The sequence below is a fragment of the Pichia membranifaciens genome (genome assembly GCF_001661235.1).
Source record: "Pichia membranifaciens NRRL Y-2026 unplaced genomic scaffold PICMEscaffold_8, whole genome shotgun sequence".
Taxonomy (NCBI): Eukaryota; Fungi; Ascomycota; class Pichiomycetes; order Pichiales; family Pichiaceae; genus Pichia; species Pichia membranifaciens.
The window spans coordinates 241,136-257,329 of record NW_017566989.1 but is presented as its reverse complement, the minus strand read 5'-3'; the positions used below and the strand labels follow the sequence as shown (position 1 = coordinate 257,329).

At 36.5% G+C, this 16,194-nt stretch overlaps 5 protein-coding genes and 1 non-coding gene across 6 annotated transcripts; 3 read left to right on the top strand and 3 right to left on the bottom strand.

Annotated features, from left to right (window-relative positions):
• Positions 1–31: 31 nt before the first annotated feature.
• Positions 32–607, bottom strand: PICMEDRAFT_74885 (hypothetical protein; the record flags this gene model as incomplete). Its single annotated transcript, XM_019164901.1, has 1 exon — positions 32–607. One exon carries the CDS (start codon positions 605–607, stop codon positions 32–34), a length of 576 nt encoding a protein of 191 aa, XP_019015396.1.
• A 3,445-nt stretch (positions 608–4,052) lies between these two features.
• On the top strand, positions 4,053–4,673 carry PICMEDRAFT_27558 (hypothetical protein; the record flags this gene model as incomplete). The annotated part of the gene is made up of 1 exon (XM_019162502.1): positions 4,053–4,673. A coding segment is annotated over one exon (621 nt), but the record flags the coding sequence as incomplete, so codon positions are not given.
• A 4,422-nt stretch (positions 4,674–9,095) lies between these two features.
• PICMEDRAFT_65706 (hypothetical protein) lies at positions 9,096–9,833 on the top strand (the record flags this gene model as incomplete). The annotated part of the gene is made up of 1 exon (XM_019163488.1): positions 9,096–9,833. Exon 1 carries the CDS (start codon positions 9,279–9,281, stop codon positions 9,831–9,833), a length of 555 nt encoding a protein of 184 aa, XP_019015394.1. The 5' UTR covers positions 9,096–9,278.
• Positions 9,834–10,331: 498 nt separating this feature from the next.
• On the bottom strand, positions 10,332–10,404 carry PICMEDRAFT_t151. Its single transcript has one exon. It is a non-coding gene; the product is annotated as a tRNA-Ala (tRNA).
• Positions 10,405–10,518: 114 nt separating this feature from the next.
• On the top strand, positions 10,519–11,278 carry PICMEDRAFT_18524 (hypothetical protein). The gene has a single exon (XM_019162041.1). It carries the CDS (start codon positions 10,900–10,902, stop codon positions 11,119–11,121), a length of 222 nt encoding a protein of 73 aa, XP_019015393.1. The 5' UTR covers positions 10,519–10,899; the 3' UTR covers positions 11,122–11,278.
• Positions 11,279–11,378: 100 nt separating this feature from the next.
• PICMEDRAFT_18523 (hypothetical protein) lies at positions 11,379–15,127 on the bottom strand. The gene has a single exon (XM_019162040.1). It carries the CDS (start codon positions 15,100–15,102, stop codon positions 11,743–11,745), a length of 3,360 nt encoding a protein of 1,119 aa, XP_019015392.1. The 5' UTR covers positions 15,103–15,127; the 3' UTR covers positions 11,379–11,742.
• Positions 15,128–16,194: the final 1,067 nt, after the last annotated feature.

The following is a 16,194-nucleotide window of genomic DNA, read 5'->3' as shown; positions in this document are numbered from 1 at the left end:
TTCGTCGTAGCTCCTAAGCATCAACTGGTCACTATCGTACTGGCCTTTCAACGCCAAAAATGTCTCTCTCCAATTCTGCAACTCGGCCCTGAGCCTGCCTCTGAGCTTGATCAAGCAGCAATTGCTGTTGCGCTAGCTGCTGCGCTTCCGAATTTCTTTTCTGTTGCTCCTCCCAATACAGTCTTTGTTGTTCCAGCTCCTGCTGTTGTTGTTGCAGCTGCTGCTGCCGCTGCTGCTCTAATTGCTGCTGCTGCGCTTCGTATGCCTGTTGTCCTGCCATATACGCATTCGCAACCGCCCCTGTTGGCTGTGATGAAACCGCTTTTTGCACATTGGCATAATCAGCCGGTGTTTGGACAATTCCTTGCTCTATCAAAGGTGAAACGCTCTTCTGCTCGTCTGCCAACGTAGGTGCATCAAATGGTAACTTTGGAATTGTTATCAACGTCGATAGATACCTAACCGCCGTGCACTGCGCATAGAAGTCACACAACCTATCGTGTTGCTCATCAAATTTGGCCCTCAAGGGTTCTAACGCCTCAACAGAATCAGAGCTTCGGTATAGCCATGAATTATTAAATAAATAGCTAGTCCAACTGGCTTTCATAATAATAAAATTTTGGTTTTCATTCATTCAATTTCATAAAACTTTGCCTTATTTTAATTTATTAGCTATGCTTTAAATGGATTTTAATAAGCTGGGTCAAATCAAATCAATCTCTCTTTCTTTTTGTGCTCAAGTTATTATTGACCCCATGTGCCAATGCTGTTTAAATATGTAACATTTTTTCCGAAACTAAGTTTTTTGCCCTGAATTTTAAAAAACTCAGCAGATGTTTTTCAATTTTACAACTACCGAATAACGCCGGTCTCAATTTTAGTCCTTGTCTTTCTTTTTGCGTTTTGTTGAAGTCTGATTATTCTTAATTCAATATCCATTGTTTGTAGTATATCTATTACGATGTTTGTTGGTTGTTTATGTATAACTAATATAACTGACTTACAAACTAATACTTCCAAATATGAATACAAGGGACAAATCTTGTGTATTTATACACCTATCACGTCGGCTAATCTTTCTAGCTTTGGATGATTTTGATGCCTTACTTTTATAAGGCTCTTATCTGTCTAGATAGCTCTCTTATCTGTCTAGATAACTTATCTTTGAATCCTTATTGGCTTCCGCATCTTATCGCAACAATTTATAAAATAATAAGCAATAAACATAATAACAAATATACTACCAGTAATAGATCTAGGATAAATAGACTAAAATGCCATTAAACTAGCTTTATTTGAAAGCTAACTTTTGAGACTAGCGGCTGGGGTATGTATACTTATAATTGTATGATATACATTGATTAAATGAGAATATTACCGAATGTTATGGTAAGCCCCTGTTGACGATGGTGAAAGTTAAAATCATATGAGATGTCTTTTGAAACATAACAACTCTTTTACTACAGTCAAATAAATTTAAGAGCAGAATACTTTCGTAACTACGAAATCTTGAATTTTATTTTCTATTTTGTTAAGTCAACTATGTCCCCTAGACTACGTGCGTTCTTGAAAACATTGCGTTCAAACTTTTCGATAAAATGATCGAAGTTATTATCAAGTTGACAATAAATTTGCAAAAATCGTCAAACAGGAGAGAGTTAAAAACATTAGCTACTGAATTATCAGAACCTCACACAAAACTTTGCATTGGTTTCAGAGCTCCAGTGACGTTAAATTTAAACGTCGACAACTCTCTACGAAATAAACATTTTGTAAAGACTTTACATTGCTACCGGAGCAGAAACAAGGCTCCAAGGATGTCTTGCCCATCTTTTCCAATTTAGCTCCATCAGTTTAACTTTCCTCTACTCACAAATTACTATCTCATATTCCCAACTGTTGCTTGACTGGAAAATAAAAAATAGAGGAATTGAAGGCCCTTTTTTTGTGTTCTTCTTTGTTATTTCAATTAGAGCAGGCATATTTGAGCCTCAGCCATCTCTGTTGGAATTGCAATTTGTATGAAACTTTTGATTATCCAAATTGTCAAAACTAACTACCCCACTGCAAATGGTTTATTGAATCTAGAATAAAAATGACCTTGAAGTGGGTAGTTAATCTGTTAAGCGGGTCAGTATTTTATTTCTCTGTCCGAGCATGCTCGAGAAAACAATACCATTTTCCTCATCTATCAGATGTTTGTTTTTCAAGTGCTTAAGTAACTGCAGTTGCTACCTTAAATAAACTATTTCAGAAGATTTGAGAATTTTAGATCTCAGTTGAACTTAACTGTATTTTTTGACCCCAGTTTTACCAAGAGTGCTAAATTATCAAATATTCTACAAAAAATGAGATTATTTTGAAGTCATAGAAAGTGATAAATAAAACAATAAATAAACAGAAATTAATTACTTCTGTTCACATTCCACCACTTAGATACGTATATGCATCTTTGTGAGGGTTCATAGCTTAATTAAAAGAGGAAACATCAGCCAACGAAAGGGTAAAGAAGAAACCGCCGTAATAAAAAATAAAGAAGAACCTGTCTCGCCCCATTTTTGACTAAAAACAATTGTATACGATAAATCGGTGAACAACTCGAAATCACAGCCTGGCTTTTATTTTGTTGCTAGCTTTAGCGGTTGCAGTGGTGAACCCAGTATAAGTTAGGGATAATTAGTAACTCATCAAGCAAAAATCACCTTTTTCGGCAAAGAAAAGTTATAATGCGTTTCAACATACTTAATTAGCAAAATTCAAAAACATAAAATAGATATGTGGCACACATAGCAAAATGTCCTAAACACCCAATTCACTCTCAATAAGTGAGCTTGCCGAGAAGCTAACAGTGGAGTGGAGAAAATAAAAGAGATTGCATTCAGCAACAGCTTATCAGCTATAACAGATAAAACTGTCTTAAAGGCACATTCATGACTTACAAGCATATATCTATATGGTTTTTTATAATAAGACAGGCTTCCGAGTCAAGAAGATATAAGTATTAACATAATTCTGTAATTCGTCTACCGAGCCGCTGATCAAATCAGACCTACGCGAAAAAAGAACTTTGCTATTAAAAATACACTTTTCCTGCTCAACTCCATTTTAACATGACTCTCTCGTTAGACTTATTTTAAAAGATTTGAAACGCTTACACAGTGTCCACCTTTAACTTACTGAAAGTGCTATTTGTTTAAAAAGTAGATAGACCTAATGAAAAGTAAATTGGTAGGGAGATCTCATAGATATTGGATTAAAAACAATACCATTCACAATGTTTGACAATCGAAATATATTTTACTGATGACTTGTTGTTACCTACTCTTAAAATTCAGATTTATAGCATCTAGTACGATTCATAGGAGTCAATGAAACAGTGCTTGGTAATTTTTGAGTTTTCCTCTCTAATTTCAAAATTTGTACATACTGAGGCTAGTGCATACAAACGTTATCAAACCTCAAAATCAGTCACCAAAGATTCTACATTGAAGCTATGCAGAAGGGTATTATTATATAAGAAATCTAAAAGCAATACACTAAAAGATAGTATCATCACCGCTGAAGCATTGCCTCAAAAGAATCATGTTACGTTTAACCTCACAATATTTGTTTTTGGGAATCACATGTTCAAGAATCATTACCCTTGCACCAAACAATCAGGTACTATATGCTCCTTCTGCAGATTGTTTTTCAAGCCTAGGTGTGCGTGCTGGGTATAACGAAAATAGGTGAGACGAGTTAGTTATTTTAGTAGATTGTTCATATACCGGTAAGAATTTACAAATGGGACTAAAAGTTAACGACCGTAAGCACAATATCAGATATACCCTCTAGAATTTTCCTTGTAAAAATGAAAGGATGAATAGATATGTAATTATGCTTTAGGACTTCCCAAGCGACCACATACCAATACTTGCCCAGATCGAGTTCAAGTAGCTCCAGCGAAGGTTTTCCGACCTTATTTCCATTCATTTTAACCCCTCCTCTACTTCCAGGCATACCTTGATGACTTATTATACACATACATTTTCTATACATTTTCAATTATCATACTATTACGAGCTCATACAGAGCTACCTGAGATTTACAAACCGCTTATAGCCAAATTTTGGCCTGGCCCATTGAGTATCGTGCTACCTAATACGCCGGAGTGTCTTGTTTCCCCGATCGTAACGGCTGGTCAGGACACTTTTGCAGTGAGATTCCCTGAAAACAAAGTGGCACGTGCACTTATTCAATTTTCAAATATACCTTTGGCGGCACCTTCTGCTAATGCATCTACAAAGCCATCGCCAACCACAGCTGAACATGTGCTAGCAGATTTAGATGGAAAAATCCCCCTGGTCATAGATGGTGGACAATACACTGTTGGGTTGGAGAGTACTGTCGTTGACGGAAGGGTGGACCCTCCTATGTTACTAAGACCTGGTAGAGTTAGTCTTGAGGAAATTGCAAGCGTTGGTAATGGATGGGAGAAAATAGTTTTGGGTAAGAAAACGACTGGTCAATACGAGAAGGTGCTTACGCGTGGAATGAAATATAAGCATTATTCTCCAACTGCTAGAGTTGTGTTGTTTGAAGGGTATAAAAATGCTTTGGAGGCGATAAGTGAGTACAGAAAGGGACATGATGTGGAGGGGAAGAAAATTGCAGTTTTAAGGTCAAAGTATTGGAGTGAATGTGGGAAAGATATTCAATCAAATTGGTAGTTTCAAAAAAAGTAAGAAATTCTGCGCAGTCTCTTTATTTCTCCCCCAATAAGGATCTAGAGAGAAGCAATCTAGAAACCATCAAGTTAATCTACTATTCTCTAGTTTCAACAAAACACCTGCTTTTAATAATCCTGACCACGCGTTAATCACTCTTTTGTTACACTCTTTTATATATGATATCAAAATAAGTTAATTGCTTGCAATTAAAAAAATTGCACTGAACCAGAATGTCTACAGCAACAAAAAGTTCAACTCTTAAACTAACAGCCTCCATTGGCTCTCCTTTTCATGAGTTTTTGTTCCAATCTTCAGGCAATTAGCGGTTGAGCTAAAGTGAAGTTTTTCTTCGGAAAACAAAACTTTTCTTCTTTCCTCACTACTCTTCAAAGTAAATACATTTTGCCACCAAGGTTAATATTTCAAGATTCAGTCTCAGAAGCAAGTGTTTACCAGGTTACACAAAATTGGCGTCATTGGTTCATCAGTAGTAAAACATTCTGAAAACATTTTGAAACAGGACACAGATACGGTTTCTTAGGCCTTGGTATTTATGGTTGATGTTATAAGCCTCTTATCAAGCTGTATATATTTTATGTAAGCAAAAAAAGTTACGGTCCAAATACGTTTAACATTCGATTGTCATTCAAAAAAAAATAGTCACTGCTTTTCCTATTTAGCTGTTTATGTTGAGATAAGATGGCAAAGCCAAGAAGGATCCAGAGACAAGCTATCTAGACAGATAAGAGATAAGAAATAAGAGATAAGAGCCTTATAAAAAAGCCTACGTGATGAATATGTAAATACAAAAGGTTTGTCCCTTTTGTTTAAATTATGTTAAGTTCTATATAAATAGGGAACAAGATATACCACTAATAGGTATTCCATCAAAAATAAATAGATTGCAATGGTTTATTCCATGAAGGTGTTCTTTGCTATAATAGACTGTGCACTCCCTATAAGATTTTGTGGAGGGTCAGCTAAGGCAACATGTTTACCATCTAGTCCCACCATTTTAGCGAGAGAGGCAGGCTCTCTGTTTTTGCTCATAACTTGTGATAAAGGTTACACAGAAAAAAAAGTGAACAAGAAACAGTGAATTGCAGGGAAGAACAAAGGTAGAGCATCTCCAAATGTCAGGTTTCCCAATGTCGTGAGTTTACTATCGGCTTTTTTGATGGAAGCTTGAATTATTAATAAACCTCTGGTTCTAAAAAACTGATTAAAATTTTGAACTACGTTTCAAGCCAACTTCTATAACCCATCATGATCATCCCGGGAGAGAAATCTAGCATCTAGTTGCTTCAGATGGCTATAACTATAACTATGGGCTTTATTTAGCCTCTTTACTGGGCTCCTGAACTACTGGGTAGTGCAAAAATGCATTTCAGTTTTGATATACTATAGTTGCCTCAAGTAAATCAATGACTGTCTTGATTTGATATTTATAAGTTTTGTAGTAAATTTTAAATGATTGTCCACTTTAGCTAGGAAGTTAGCTGAAAAAGTCCTCGCTTTTTTCTGTTTACTTGAAAGATATATCGTATAAACTTTCAACTATGGACCCCAACACATTCATTATAGTTTGGAACATATATACAACTGATAAACGTCATATACTTATGCAATGATTGTGTCGTTCAATCTTACGGTTCAAACCACATTGCTACCTAATGACTAAAAAAAACTCTTTGTAGATCTTTTTTTTGATCTGTTTCCTGATAAGCTTTAAAAGTGGTTTAATACTGGGTCATTTGCAAAACGTCAACACTTTAGTTTATCTGGTGAGTAATTTGATAGGGTATAATCTCATTGTCGTTCACCATAACTATCAACCCATGATTCTTAATTAGAATTCGGGCCTGGTGGGGGAGTAGACTCAGACCATACTGACAGCCTTGGCTCGGAAAAGATCAATGTCCCAAACTAAATTTTTTAAAACAGACCTTTTCATTTCATTTTCTTTGATTAATAAACCTGGTATTCACCTGATTCAGAAGCTTTTGAAAATAATAATTTACCGTCAAGCATTAAAATCAAAGCCACGCCAATTTTATTTAGCTCTTGCCTTTAAGAGTGTTTTTTCCCTGTAATACTTTATTTGGGCCTAATCGTTTAGTCAATGGGGTAGCAATGTTCCACGCACTTTTCTGTCCCCCATCGTCATTTCCAAAAATTTTATTTCTCAGAATACTACGTGTTGCATACCTGAAACAATTCGCATGGTACACGAAAATATGATTCATTAATTGGACGAAGTTTTTGGATTATAGTTTATACAGTTGAACTGATAAATAAGGTATTCCGCAGAATTCCCGCAGTAAACGTATACTTTACCCAAACAAGCAATAAATGCAATTTTTTACTTTACTCAACCACGGTTTTGAGATTAAGTTGGCTACATTGTTACAATCTGAAGTTTCACTAGCTTCAAAGTTATTCTGAGAGCGGAAATGTGAAATTTACGTATAGTCTCCAGTATCCATAAAGCACATATATCCGAATTATATTCTCCATTCTTTTTATGGCAAAACAAATTTGTTTCCAAATTGAAGCTAGCTGGCAAAGAACCATTTTTTGCTACTAATTCCTACTACTCAAAATCACTTCGTATTTAGCATCAACTGCTGAGCGAGTTTGGTTACTTCCGATAGGGCCAACCCCAAAAATCCAATTGCGTGTCATTTTGATCTAGCAAAATGATCCTGGATGTAAAATGGCAAACAAATCAACTTAGAAAGGGCACTCACTGCAGTGGCTAAAAACAGATTATTGTTCTTGTCCATCAAGCAGTTTTTGACGATAATGAGTACATGGTCACTCTTTTCAAGCTTCATCTTTTTTATATCTTAATGAGCTAAAAATAACTATCTCTGTGCCGAGCGGTTGCAAAACATTTAAAATGACGAGATTGGAGACGCCACGGTAATAGAAATTTAGTTCGAAAAAAATGCATCAGACTACTCAATCAAGTCACATTCAAAAGGTTTTAGATGATATTATAAATATTTCGAAGATTTGTAAACGTCCATCATCAATGAAATTAGAGCAATAAAATTTGTCTTACTTTAAAAAGAATCCATTTCGGCAAAGAAAAATCCCTATGCTCGTCTTAAATTAAACTAGACTGATCTGAAACTAAAAAAGCACACACTCACCGATATAAAAAGTTGATAAAAACGTAAGGATTTTTCTGTCTTTTTATGTTTGACATTGAGTTTATTTAATTGATTGGATGTGACGTATAAAAGAAACAGATAACAAACATAAAAATAAGGTTATTATTATTAATAAAGGTTATTATATTTCACTATCAAAGATAAGCAGCGATTTTTAATTTATATACGAATCTTTACCTTACGTTGGGCATTTTCATCCTTTCTTTTGAACTACCATATCTCAGCAAAGAGAATGTTTGAAGTTATTCCTGCTTTTGAATATTGATGGGGTAGCCGGTAAGATGAAAATTTCTAAAATAAGTGGTTGTTGATATTGAAAGTACTTATAGCAGAACTGTATCGAAAACTATGCATCTTTTGAAATAGAATGTCATGTAGCGGGACTTAGGCATAAGCAACACAGAGATAAGGAATGAGATAAAATGAATCATCCTAGATAAAATAGTTTGCGGCTCTTATTCTATCTTTTATTTCTATTTTGCTCATGATTAGATATCCTGCATAATATATCTGTAGTATGTAGTTTTTGCTTAATTTATTGCATACCTATAAATTCGCCTATATTATGTTAGCTGACTCAATGTCTTACACATAATTACAAGGAAGAATATTTTTGGTATTTATAGGCTCCGATATCAGTTAGACTTCCTCAGCAATTTTAGTTAATTCCGTGGCTTATGAACATGCAAACTCTTCTCCATGCAAACTCTTCTTTTGGCATGGTATGTATTAAGGGTGTTGGGGGTACACCTCTTACCATGTGTCAATCTTTCAACGAATACTGAAGGTATCCTTACTCTTACCTCCTGTTAATATTTTACCACCCTTTTCAAGGCAATGTAAAGCAACAAGTATGTAACTACCCAATAGAAAAAATTTAGAAGACGACGTTAAAGCAGGGTTCGATATCAAGAGCTTCTTTTTAATATTTCTCTTCTATCTATGAAAAGCTTTGAGAAGCAGAATGTTACACTTGCAATGGAAAGCAACGTCATAGAAAATCAAGCCGCTTGCTTCTCTAGACAAAATCGCATTTCTAAAGGTTTATTTTGCATAAAGGGTAATGGTTTAGTTATGGTATGATTTGTTTTGAGTTTGTTGCTAAATTTACATGTACGTAAATTAACAACGAATCTAGTACTTTAGATACAAATTCTGTTGGGATAAGACACAGGAGCTGACGATAAATTATCGAAATGAGATAGGAAGAGATTAGAGAGTCTAATTAGGAAAAATAACACATAAAAGAGACAAGAGAATCTATGAGCACGAAATACAGATCCTTATTATAAGAAAGCATTGAAGTAACCCAAAATAGGTAGGGTAACGCACGCGTAGTGAAAAGCTTCGTAAAACGAAAGAGAATAGAAGTGGAAGTGCCGATGACTCGATGATTGAGAACAAAGATATGGCCGATGGAATCACTAACAAAACAACGACGACGTTGATGATATCGATGTTGATGATTCGTACATCTGATGACGATAGCGATGAGGAAGTCTATGAAGAAGATGTCCCTTCGAAAAAGAGACAAAGACTTTTTAGAGGATCAACAGCTATCATCAAGGAGAATGGGAAAAAGGTGACTGCCATTTCAACAGGAAAACCGGCTCCAGCTGCATGGGTTCAACGGGCCTATTCAATGCTTGATGAACTGGAGGAACTTACTGATGTAGATGGCAATAATGTTGCTGCCGTCTTTATGAAATTACCCTCAAGGAAGTTATATGCAGATTATTACAAAATTATCAAGCATGTTGTTTTATTGGATCAAATGAGGAAACAACTAGATTCTAAGATGTTGCTTACGTGGGATGACTTCATTGGTGAGGCCAAACAAATGATAACCAACGCAGATACTTACAATGAACAAGGATCGTGGGTCATCAAGTGTGCCGATTTGATCGATAAGCGGATGAATGAGTTTATCGATCAGTGGGAATAAGAAGATGCGCGTTGCTAGCACAAGCGGTGAGTCCTAGGTGAGGTTTCTAATAAAGAAGCACTAGTATTGTATTTTATTTTGTTTTTTGTACATGTTGTATATTTATTTTCTATTTCTGTATCTCTAACTCTAAGTTTGACTTTGAATTTTGATGTATGTAAAATATTAAACAAAAAGTGGTATATACCATAAGAAAGTGGATATAAGAAAATGATTATACCATCAAGGATAAGTAGACTCCAACAATTAACACAATAAGAGGACCCTTATGAGATAAGAAATAAATTTAATCCGAAACTTGGAAGATTAAGCAATATAATCGGTACACAAATTCAAGATTCTTGAATTTGTCAAAAAATCGTATTGAAGCTAGCTTTTTTTGCAACAACAGGCATAGATGTTGCCACTTTGGATAGCCAATGCACAAATCTAGCTTTAGGCTATTGTTTTTACGACAAGTCGAAGCAAAGTGATTCATAACTTTTAGCTTTAAAAAAATGGACGAGTTGGGAGTTGAACCCAAGACCTTTCGCATGCTAAGCGAACGCGCTACCAACTACGCCACACGCCCAACTTTATGTCTGCTTCCATGCTTGCTTATATAGGTTCTTTATGAAAACTTTACCTTTAATCTTGGTTCCATTTTTAAGAACAAACCATAGACTTGAAACTGTTGAGGTAATATGCCGAAGTCAATAAGTATCAATAAATTAGAGAAAGAGGCTTATAAAAGACAAGGCATTAGAGAAGAGCCTTGTAATGACAAGTGTTGAGATAAGATGCCGAAGCCAATAAGGATCAAGAGATAAGAGATAAGAATCTTTTAATAACAAGGCCTCTAAGTAATGTGAAACAGTGTCTCAGATTACTTAGATGCGCTTCGGCATCTTATCTCAACACTTCTTGAATACCAGTTCTAAACCGAGAGTACCTTTTATGTACCGAAGAACATGTTTAGCAGCAGCATAATGATTTGCATACGGGGTTTTGATGAACCTGGATAGGGCCGAGGCCGCATGCCAAATCGCTTCTCACTGTATTCTCAGCAAACAATAATTTCCCCACCATGGTGCGATTCAGTGAAGCATCCGAGCACTTGATGGATTTTAACATTCGGTCGATGTCTGAGTTCGGGGTCTATCCGTTAGTTATTGAGAAGTCGGTTACACTCGTTGCGTTATACGTTGATGATTTGTTGATTCTCTTAAATGTTTCCTCCTCCATTACCTTTGTCAAAGACGTTCTGTCTTCACACTTTAGAATGAAGGATCTAGGTGCAGGTTCTTAGGGATGCAAGTTTCCCAACGTCCTGGTGAAAGACACAAAACAAACAAAGACTATATTATGGATAGATCAACAAGGATAGATCGACTAAAACTCAGTAAGTCTTTCAGGACTTTGTTTCATAAGCAAGGGTCTCTAGGTCAAAATAGAACTAAGCTATTTGTTGTAATCTGTTTATTCTTGATGTAATATTTATTATTAGTAGTATCTCTATTTTTATGTTTGTTTGCTTGTCTATATATAACTAATATACCTAACCTGCAAACTAATACTCCCAAACATAAATACAAGGGACAACCCTCTTGTATTTATACATTTATACCTTCGGCTAGACTTTCCATTATACATGTATCACGGCGCTGGACTTTCTTGTTTTAGATTACTCAAATGCCTTGTCATAATAAGATTCTTATATCTTATCTCTTGATCCTTATTGGCTTCGGCATCTTATCTCAACATAATATGAGCGGTGCGCTTTAACTTTAATGTAACTAAGTGGTTAATTTAGCAGGGGGTTCTAGGTACGGGTTCTGTTTTAACGTATATTTAATATTGATTACATTAATTTATGGTTTTCATGCATCATATACTTAAGTAGATACTCAATTAATCACGTATAAAATGCTCAATCAGATAAATCTGTCAAAGACATACCTTCGTCATCATCACTCTCTTTCAAAAGGCCTTCTCCTGGGTCTTCCTCTTTATCATCTTCATTTTCAGTTCCAACCACAGAAAGCTCGTCCTCACTGCTACTTCTCTCACCACTAGTATGATCCTCCTCAACATCATGACCTTTTCCAAACGACTGTAACAGTAAGTCAAAATCTATAACACGAATAGCGTCTTTGAAAGATGGTACGCCATCTACTAGATTTTTAATATTGTCATTGATATTTGAAAAAAAATGCTCTACTTTCTTTTTATCTGACTCTGTACGTAGATCCCGGAACATTTCAGCAACCAAATCTATATTGATTTTGGCCTCTTTTGAAATTTCCTTTGCAAGTTCGTATGACAGAGCTGAATTATCGCTGGTCTTTCTTCGAATAAGGTTGAGATTTGCAGAAAAGTCTATGTCTTCCCACTGCTTGGATTCCCGAACAACATTTTCAATGTCAGCCAGTCGCTTAACGATTTTTCGGTAACAGGTGTTTTGCTTTAGTGCTGTTTCCAAAAGCTGGCTAGCAAGAATGTCTATTTTGTCATCTTGATCAACAATGTCAACGCTCAAATCTGAATTAGAGAGGCTTTCCAGATCGAGGCCAAGTTGAGATCGTGCTTCTCTGGTACACGACTGGTGTAACTTTTGTAGCATATGACGGCATGGGACACAATTTTTCGCCCGAACTCTGCATCCACAAAGAGTAGCAGTAACCGTTGCGCCATGCACTTCTGCTTTAACTATTTCTTCTGCCACAAACTCTTTCGTGAAATCATCCATCTCTCGATTGAATTGAACTTGCTGACCAAGGGTCATATCACGAACAAAAGGAAAATCATGCCTTACTACAATGGAGTAAAAGTTTGGTTTTGTGATCTTCGAATAAAAGTAGTTCTGTAGCTTGATGTATAGATCGACAAGATGAGGGCAATGCTTCATATTATAATGATTTTTCAAGGCGTTGTGGATGCTCTCATTATTGGAAGTTGTAAGCATCAGCAATCCAAACTGGGGGTTGTCAAGATGATCTGTAAACAACGAATAAGATTTGTTAAACTCATGCTCCAGTTCCTTGACGTGGCAGTATACTTCTTCGCTCCGTCCCTCATTTCTGTTTGCTAGTGAAAGATATATGTTTCCATATAGTAAGTTAAGTTCATGCTGTTGTAAAACGCTCATTTCTTCTTCTCCTGCCAGTTGATTCAAAGCCCTAACACCTCGCTTTCTTATTTCATCAGTAATCTCGGGAACGTTGTCTATGCTATAAGCATCAGGTAGTACACATCGGTATGACAAACACCATGATTCGCAGTCTGATTCTAATGACACAATATAGTTCAAAAAGCTTTTCACCTTTAAAAGATATCTGGATCGTCTCAAAAGTAGGCTCTTAATTTTGACGCAATTCTTTTTCATTCCCCGCTTGTAGACCAGCAATGTAAATTTTTCTGAACGGGGCTTCATGTATGCTGCCTTGAGGGCCAAATGATAGTATTCCTTCAATGCCTCAAGCCAAGCCCTTGCCTTCAGAGGGTTGCGGTCCCACATAACCTTCATCATGATATCTACGCCAACCTTGTCAAGATGAGTCTCAAAATTAATCCTTTTGTGCCATAGGCATTTAACAACTTTGACATTACTTCCGAAGTGTTCCTTCAGTCCGTTGTGAGCTGCTTTGCTGTCATCAGTAACAATGTATTTGAGGTTCGGAAAAGCCTCTTCTCCGCCTTTCAAAAGCGAAATTCTATTCTTGAGAGCAGAGATAAATGCACTATAATTTCCCGTAGATTCAGATCCAGGGAGAAACCCAACACACCCTACCACGATTTTCCTAGTTTGAATATTCTGATACACCACTGTAAGCAACTTTAAGCTCCTATATTGTGTGACGTTGAAGGTTGCGTCAATTCCAAAAACCACCTGTGTTGATAGATCCAATAAAGATTGTTTTGATCCAATCAAAAAACCTTGTAGCCTGTCGTAAAAAATGTTTTCAACAACCATTTCCTCTTTGAAAGTGAACGAATACTGACGGTCTTTGAAATTGAAATTTCCGCTTTTGCTTTGGATTAGCTTATTAAGGATATGGAAGTCAGTCATATAATCGTTTCCCAGCAGGTCTTTCGAACGGGTATTCGTCGAAATGTTTTTCGCCACCCTTATATTTTTTAAGCAAATTTGATCCCTTCCATAATATTCAAGCTTACTATGGTCATACATTGTGTTCATATATAATGTACTTGATTGATTGGAGTCCATTATCGTCATTAATTTCCTCATGATAGTGTACCCTTTGCGTTTCTGAAACAAATGGCATAACTTGGAATGTTTTTCGTACGATCGAATTAAGACAACTTTATGCTTGAAGTCTATAGTTATTTTGTATTTAACAGGACAATCAATGCTAACAATTTTCAGACGGTTCCTTAGCTTTGGGGAATCGGTCCTCGCTTTCTTTTTTCTCCTCATCTGTTCTTCTGAGTAGTTGCTTGAACAAACCATCATGGCATACTGGATATAGTTGTTAAAATATGAAGGTTTTCTAGAAACAAAAGTTGAAGTGCTTGACGATCCCATTTTCATTCCCCTCATAAATGGAAATACTTTAATAAATTGAGCAAAAGTGAAGCAATGCGGGTAGCCTTTCTCTATATCCAAGGCTATCTCACTGCAAAGAGCAAAAGTACCTCGGTTGTATTCACAAGGAAACGACTTCACAGCTTCCCAAAACTTATTACCTTCACTAACCAGAAGAAACTCATTGTATCTAGGATCTTCCAATCGGTCTGGTAAATAATATTTGTATGACAAAGAGGCACGGGTATCACAACAAATTGGTGGAACATCGTCGTCAAAGTATAATTGCTTCACATAAGGTAAATACTTCTGATAGCTGAAAGGTAGCAGTTCTTCATAGGATAAAAATTTGTGCTTTCCTAGGATTAAGCCCTCATGGAAATGAACGCTAAGCTCTTGCACGTGGAACGGTGAGTGCACAAGTACACGTTCCTCGAGATAACTACTTGGATCATACTGACATTCTTTCGGTAATGTTCTGTAAACAAAATTGAGAAGAAGCTGAACTAATGATAACTCCCTTGGCTTGTAATGACCTAGAAGAACTAAAAGTTCTTGGTCAGCTAGTCTGATTTCTGGTCTATCGTTGTAGTATTCCAAAACCGCTTCATAGAAGTCATCATCCACCAAGCGCTGCCAGTTTAACCGTTCTGGAAGTACCAAATGTCCATCTACAATATTGTCTGCATGACGTACACCAAGTTGTACAATGGACTCTCGGAGATCAGACCTGTCAAAAACCATATGCTTCGAAGAAGGCGTCCACGATATTATCGTAAGTAGCATGTATGTATTTGCATCGACAACAGTGAATCTACTTTTGCCATATAGAGAACAGTAGAGGTTTGTAATGGTGTGAATCGACCTGAATCGACGCAAATTAGCAATATTACGTAATACTGGTGAGAAATTTTTTTGCCCGACAGAGCCCGCTTGAAGAACAATTTTTACTCCAATTATGGACAGCTTGTTCCTGAGATGGTATGTCGAAGCCAATAAGGATCTAGATATGAGCAATGCCGAGCATGTTGAGATAGGAGATGAGAGCCTTGTGAAGACAAAGCATCAAGTTAATCTAAAATTGGAAAGATTAACTGGGGTGATGAGTTTATAAATACAAGAGGTTTATCCCTTGTATTTGTGTTGAGAAGCATTAGTTTGTTAGTAAGTTCCATATAAAAGAAGCAACAAACATAAGATAATATATCACTAAGAATGGATACTCAATCAAGAATAGATAGACAGCAAAAGGTTGTGAGCCACTTCGCTTCAACTTGCCCTCGGGATGAGAGCATGAAACTTTATTCGTCGGTTGATTGTTCCTAATGGTCCGTAAGATTGCTACGGCTTGTGGTCCTGATTTATGTGAACTTGATTATGCCCCAGTTGCTGACGATATGTTTGCTGTTCCGAATGTTGCTAGTCATTTTGCGCTTGGTCATCTGTTTCCGGCTGTTATGAGACTTTGGGGTTACATTCCGGTCCTAAGCTTACTGAGTGCTCCTTTTGTGTTTCCAAAAAGCTAACTCATTTCTTTCCAAAGCAAGCTTCGTCTACACGGGCAAAAGCACCGCTCTAACTACTTCACGCTGCTGTGAGCGGACCGTTCTCAACACCGGGTTTTGCTGGTGAGAAATACTTTCTCACAATTGTTGATGACTTTTCAAGATGGGCTCACATAATTCCTCTCAATACGAAGGATGAAACTAATGCATACTTCAAGAATTTTATCTTGACTGCAGAAAACCACTTTAGCTCACGTGGTTTGAAAGTTTCCCAAGTTCGTACTGATAACGGAACTGAATTTGACAATAGAGCAATCAATCAGTTCTATTT

Bases quoted from the DNA above. Each gene is read 5' to 3' on its own strand.
- PICMEDRAFT_18524 (XM_019162041.1), top strand. From the start codon at position 10,900: ATGGTGCGATTCAGTGAAGCATCCGAGCACTTGATGGATTTTAACATT.
- PICMEDRAFT_18523 (XM_019162040.1), bottom strand. From the start codon at position 15,102: ATGGTTTTTGACAGGTCTGATCTCCGAGAGTCCATTGTACAACTTGGT.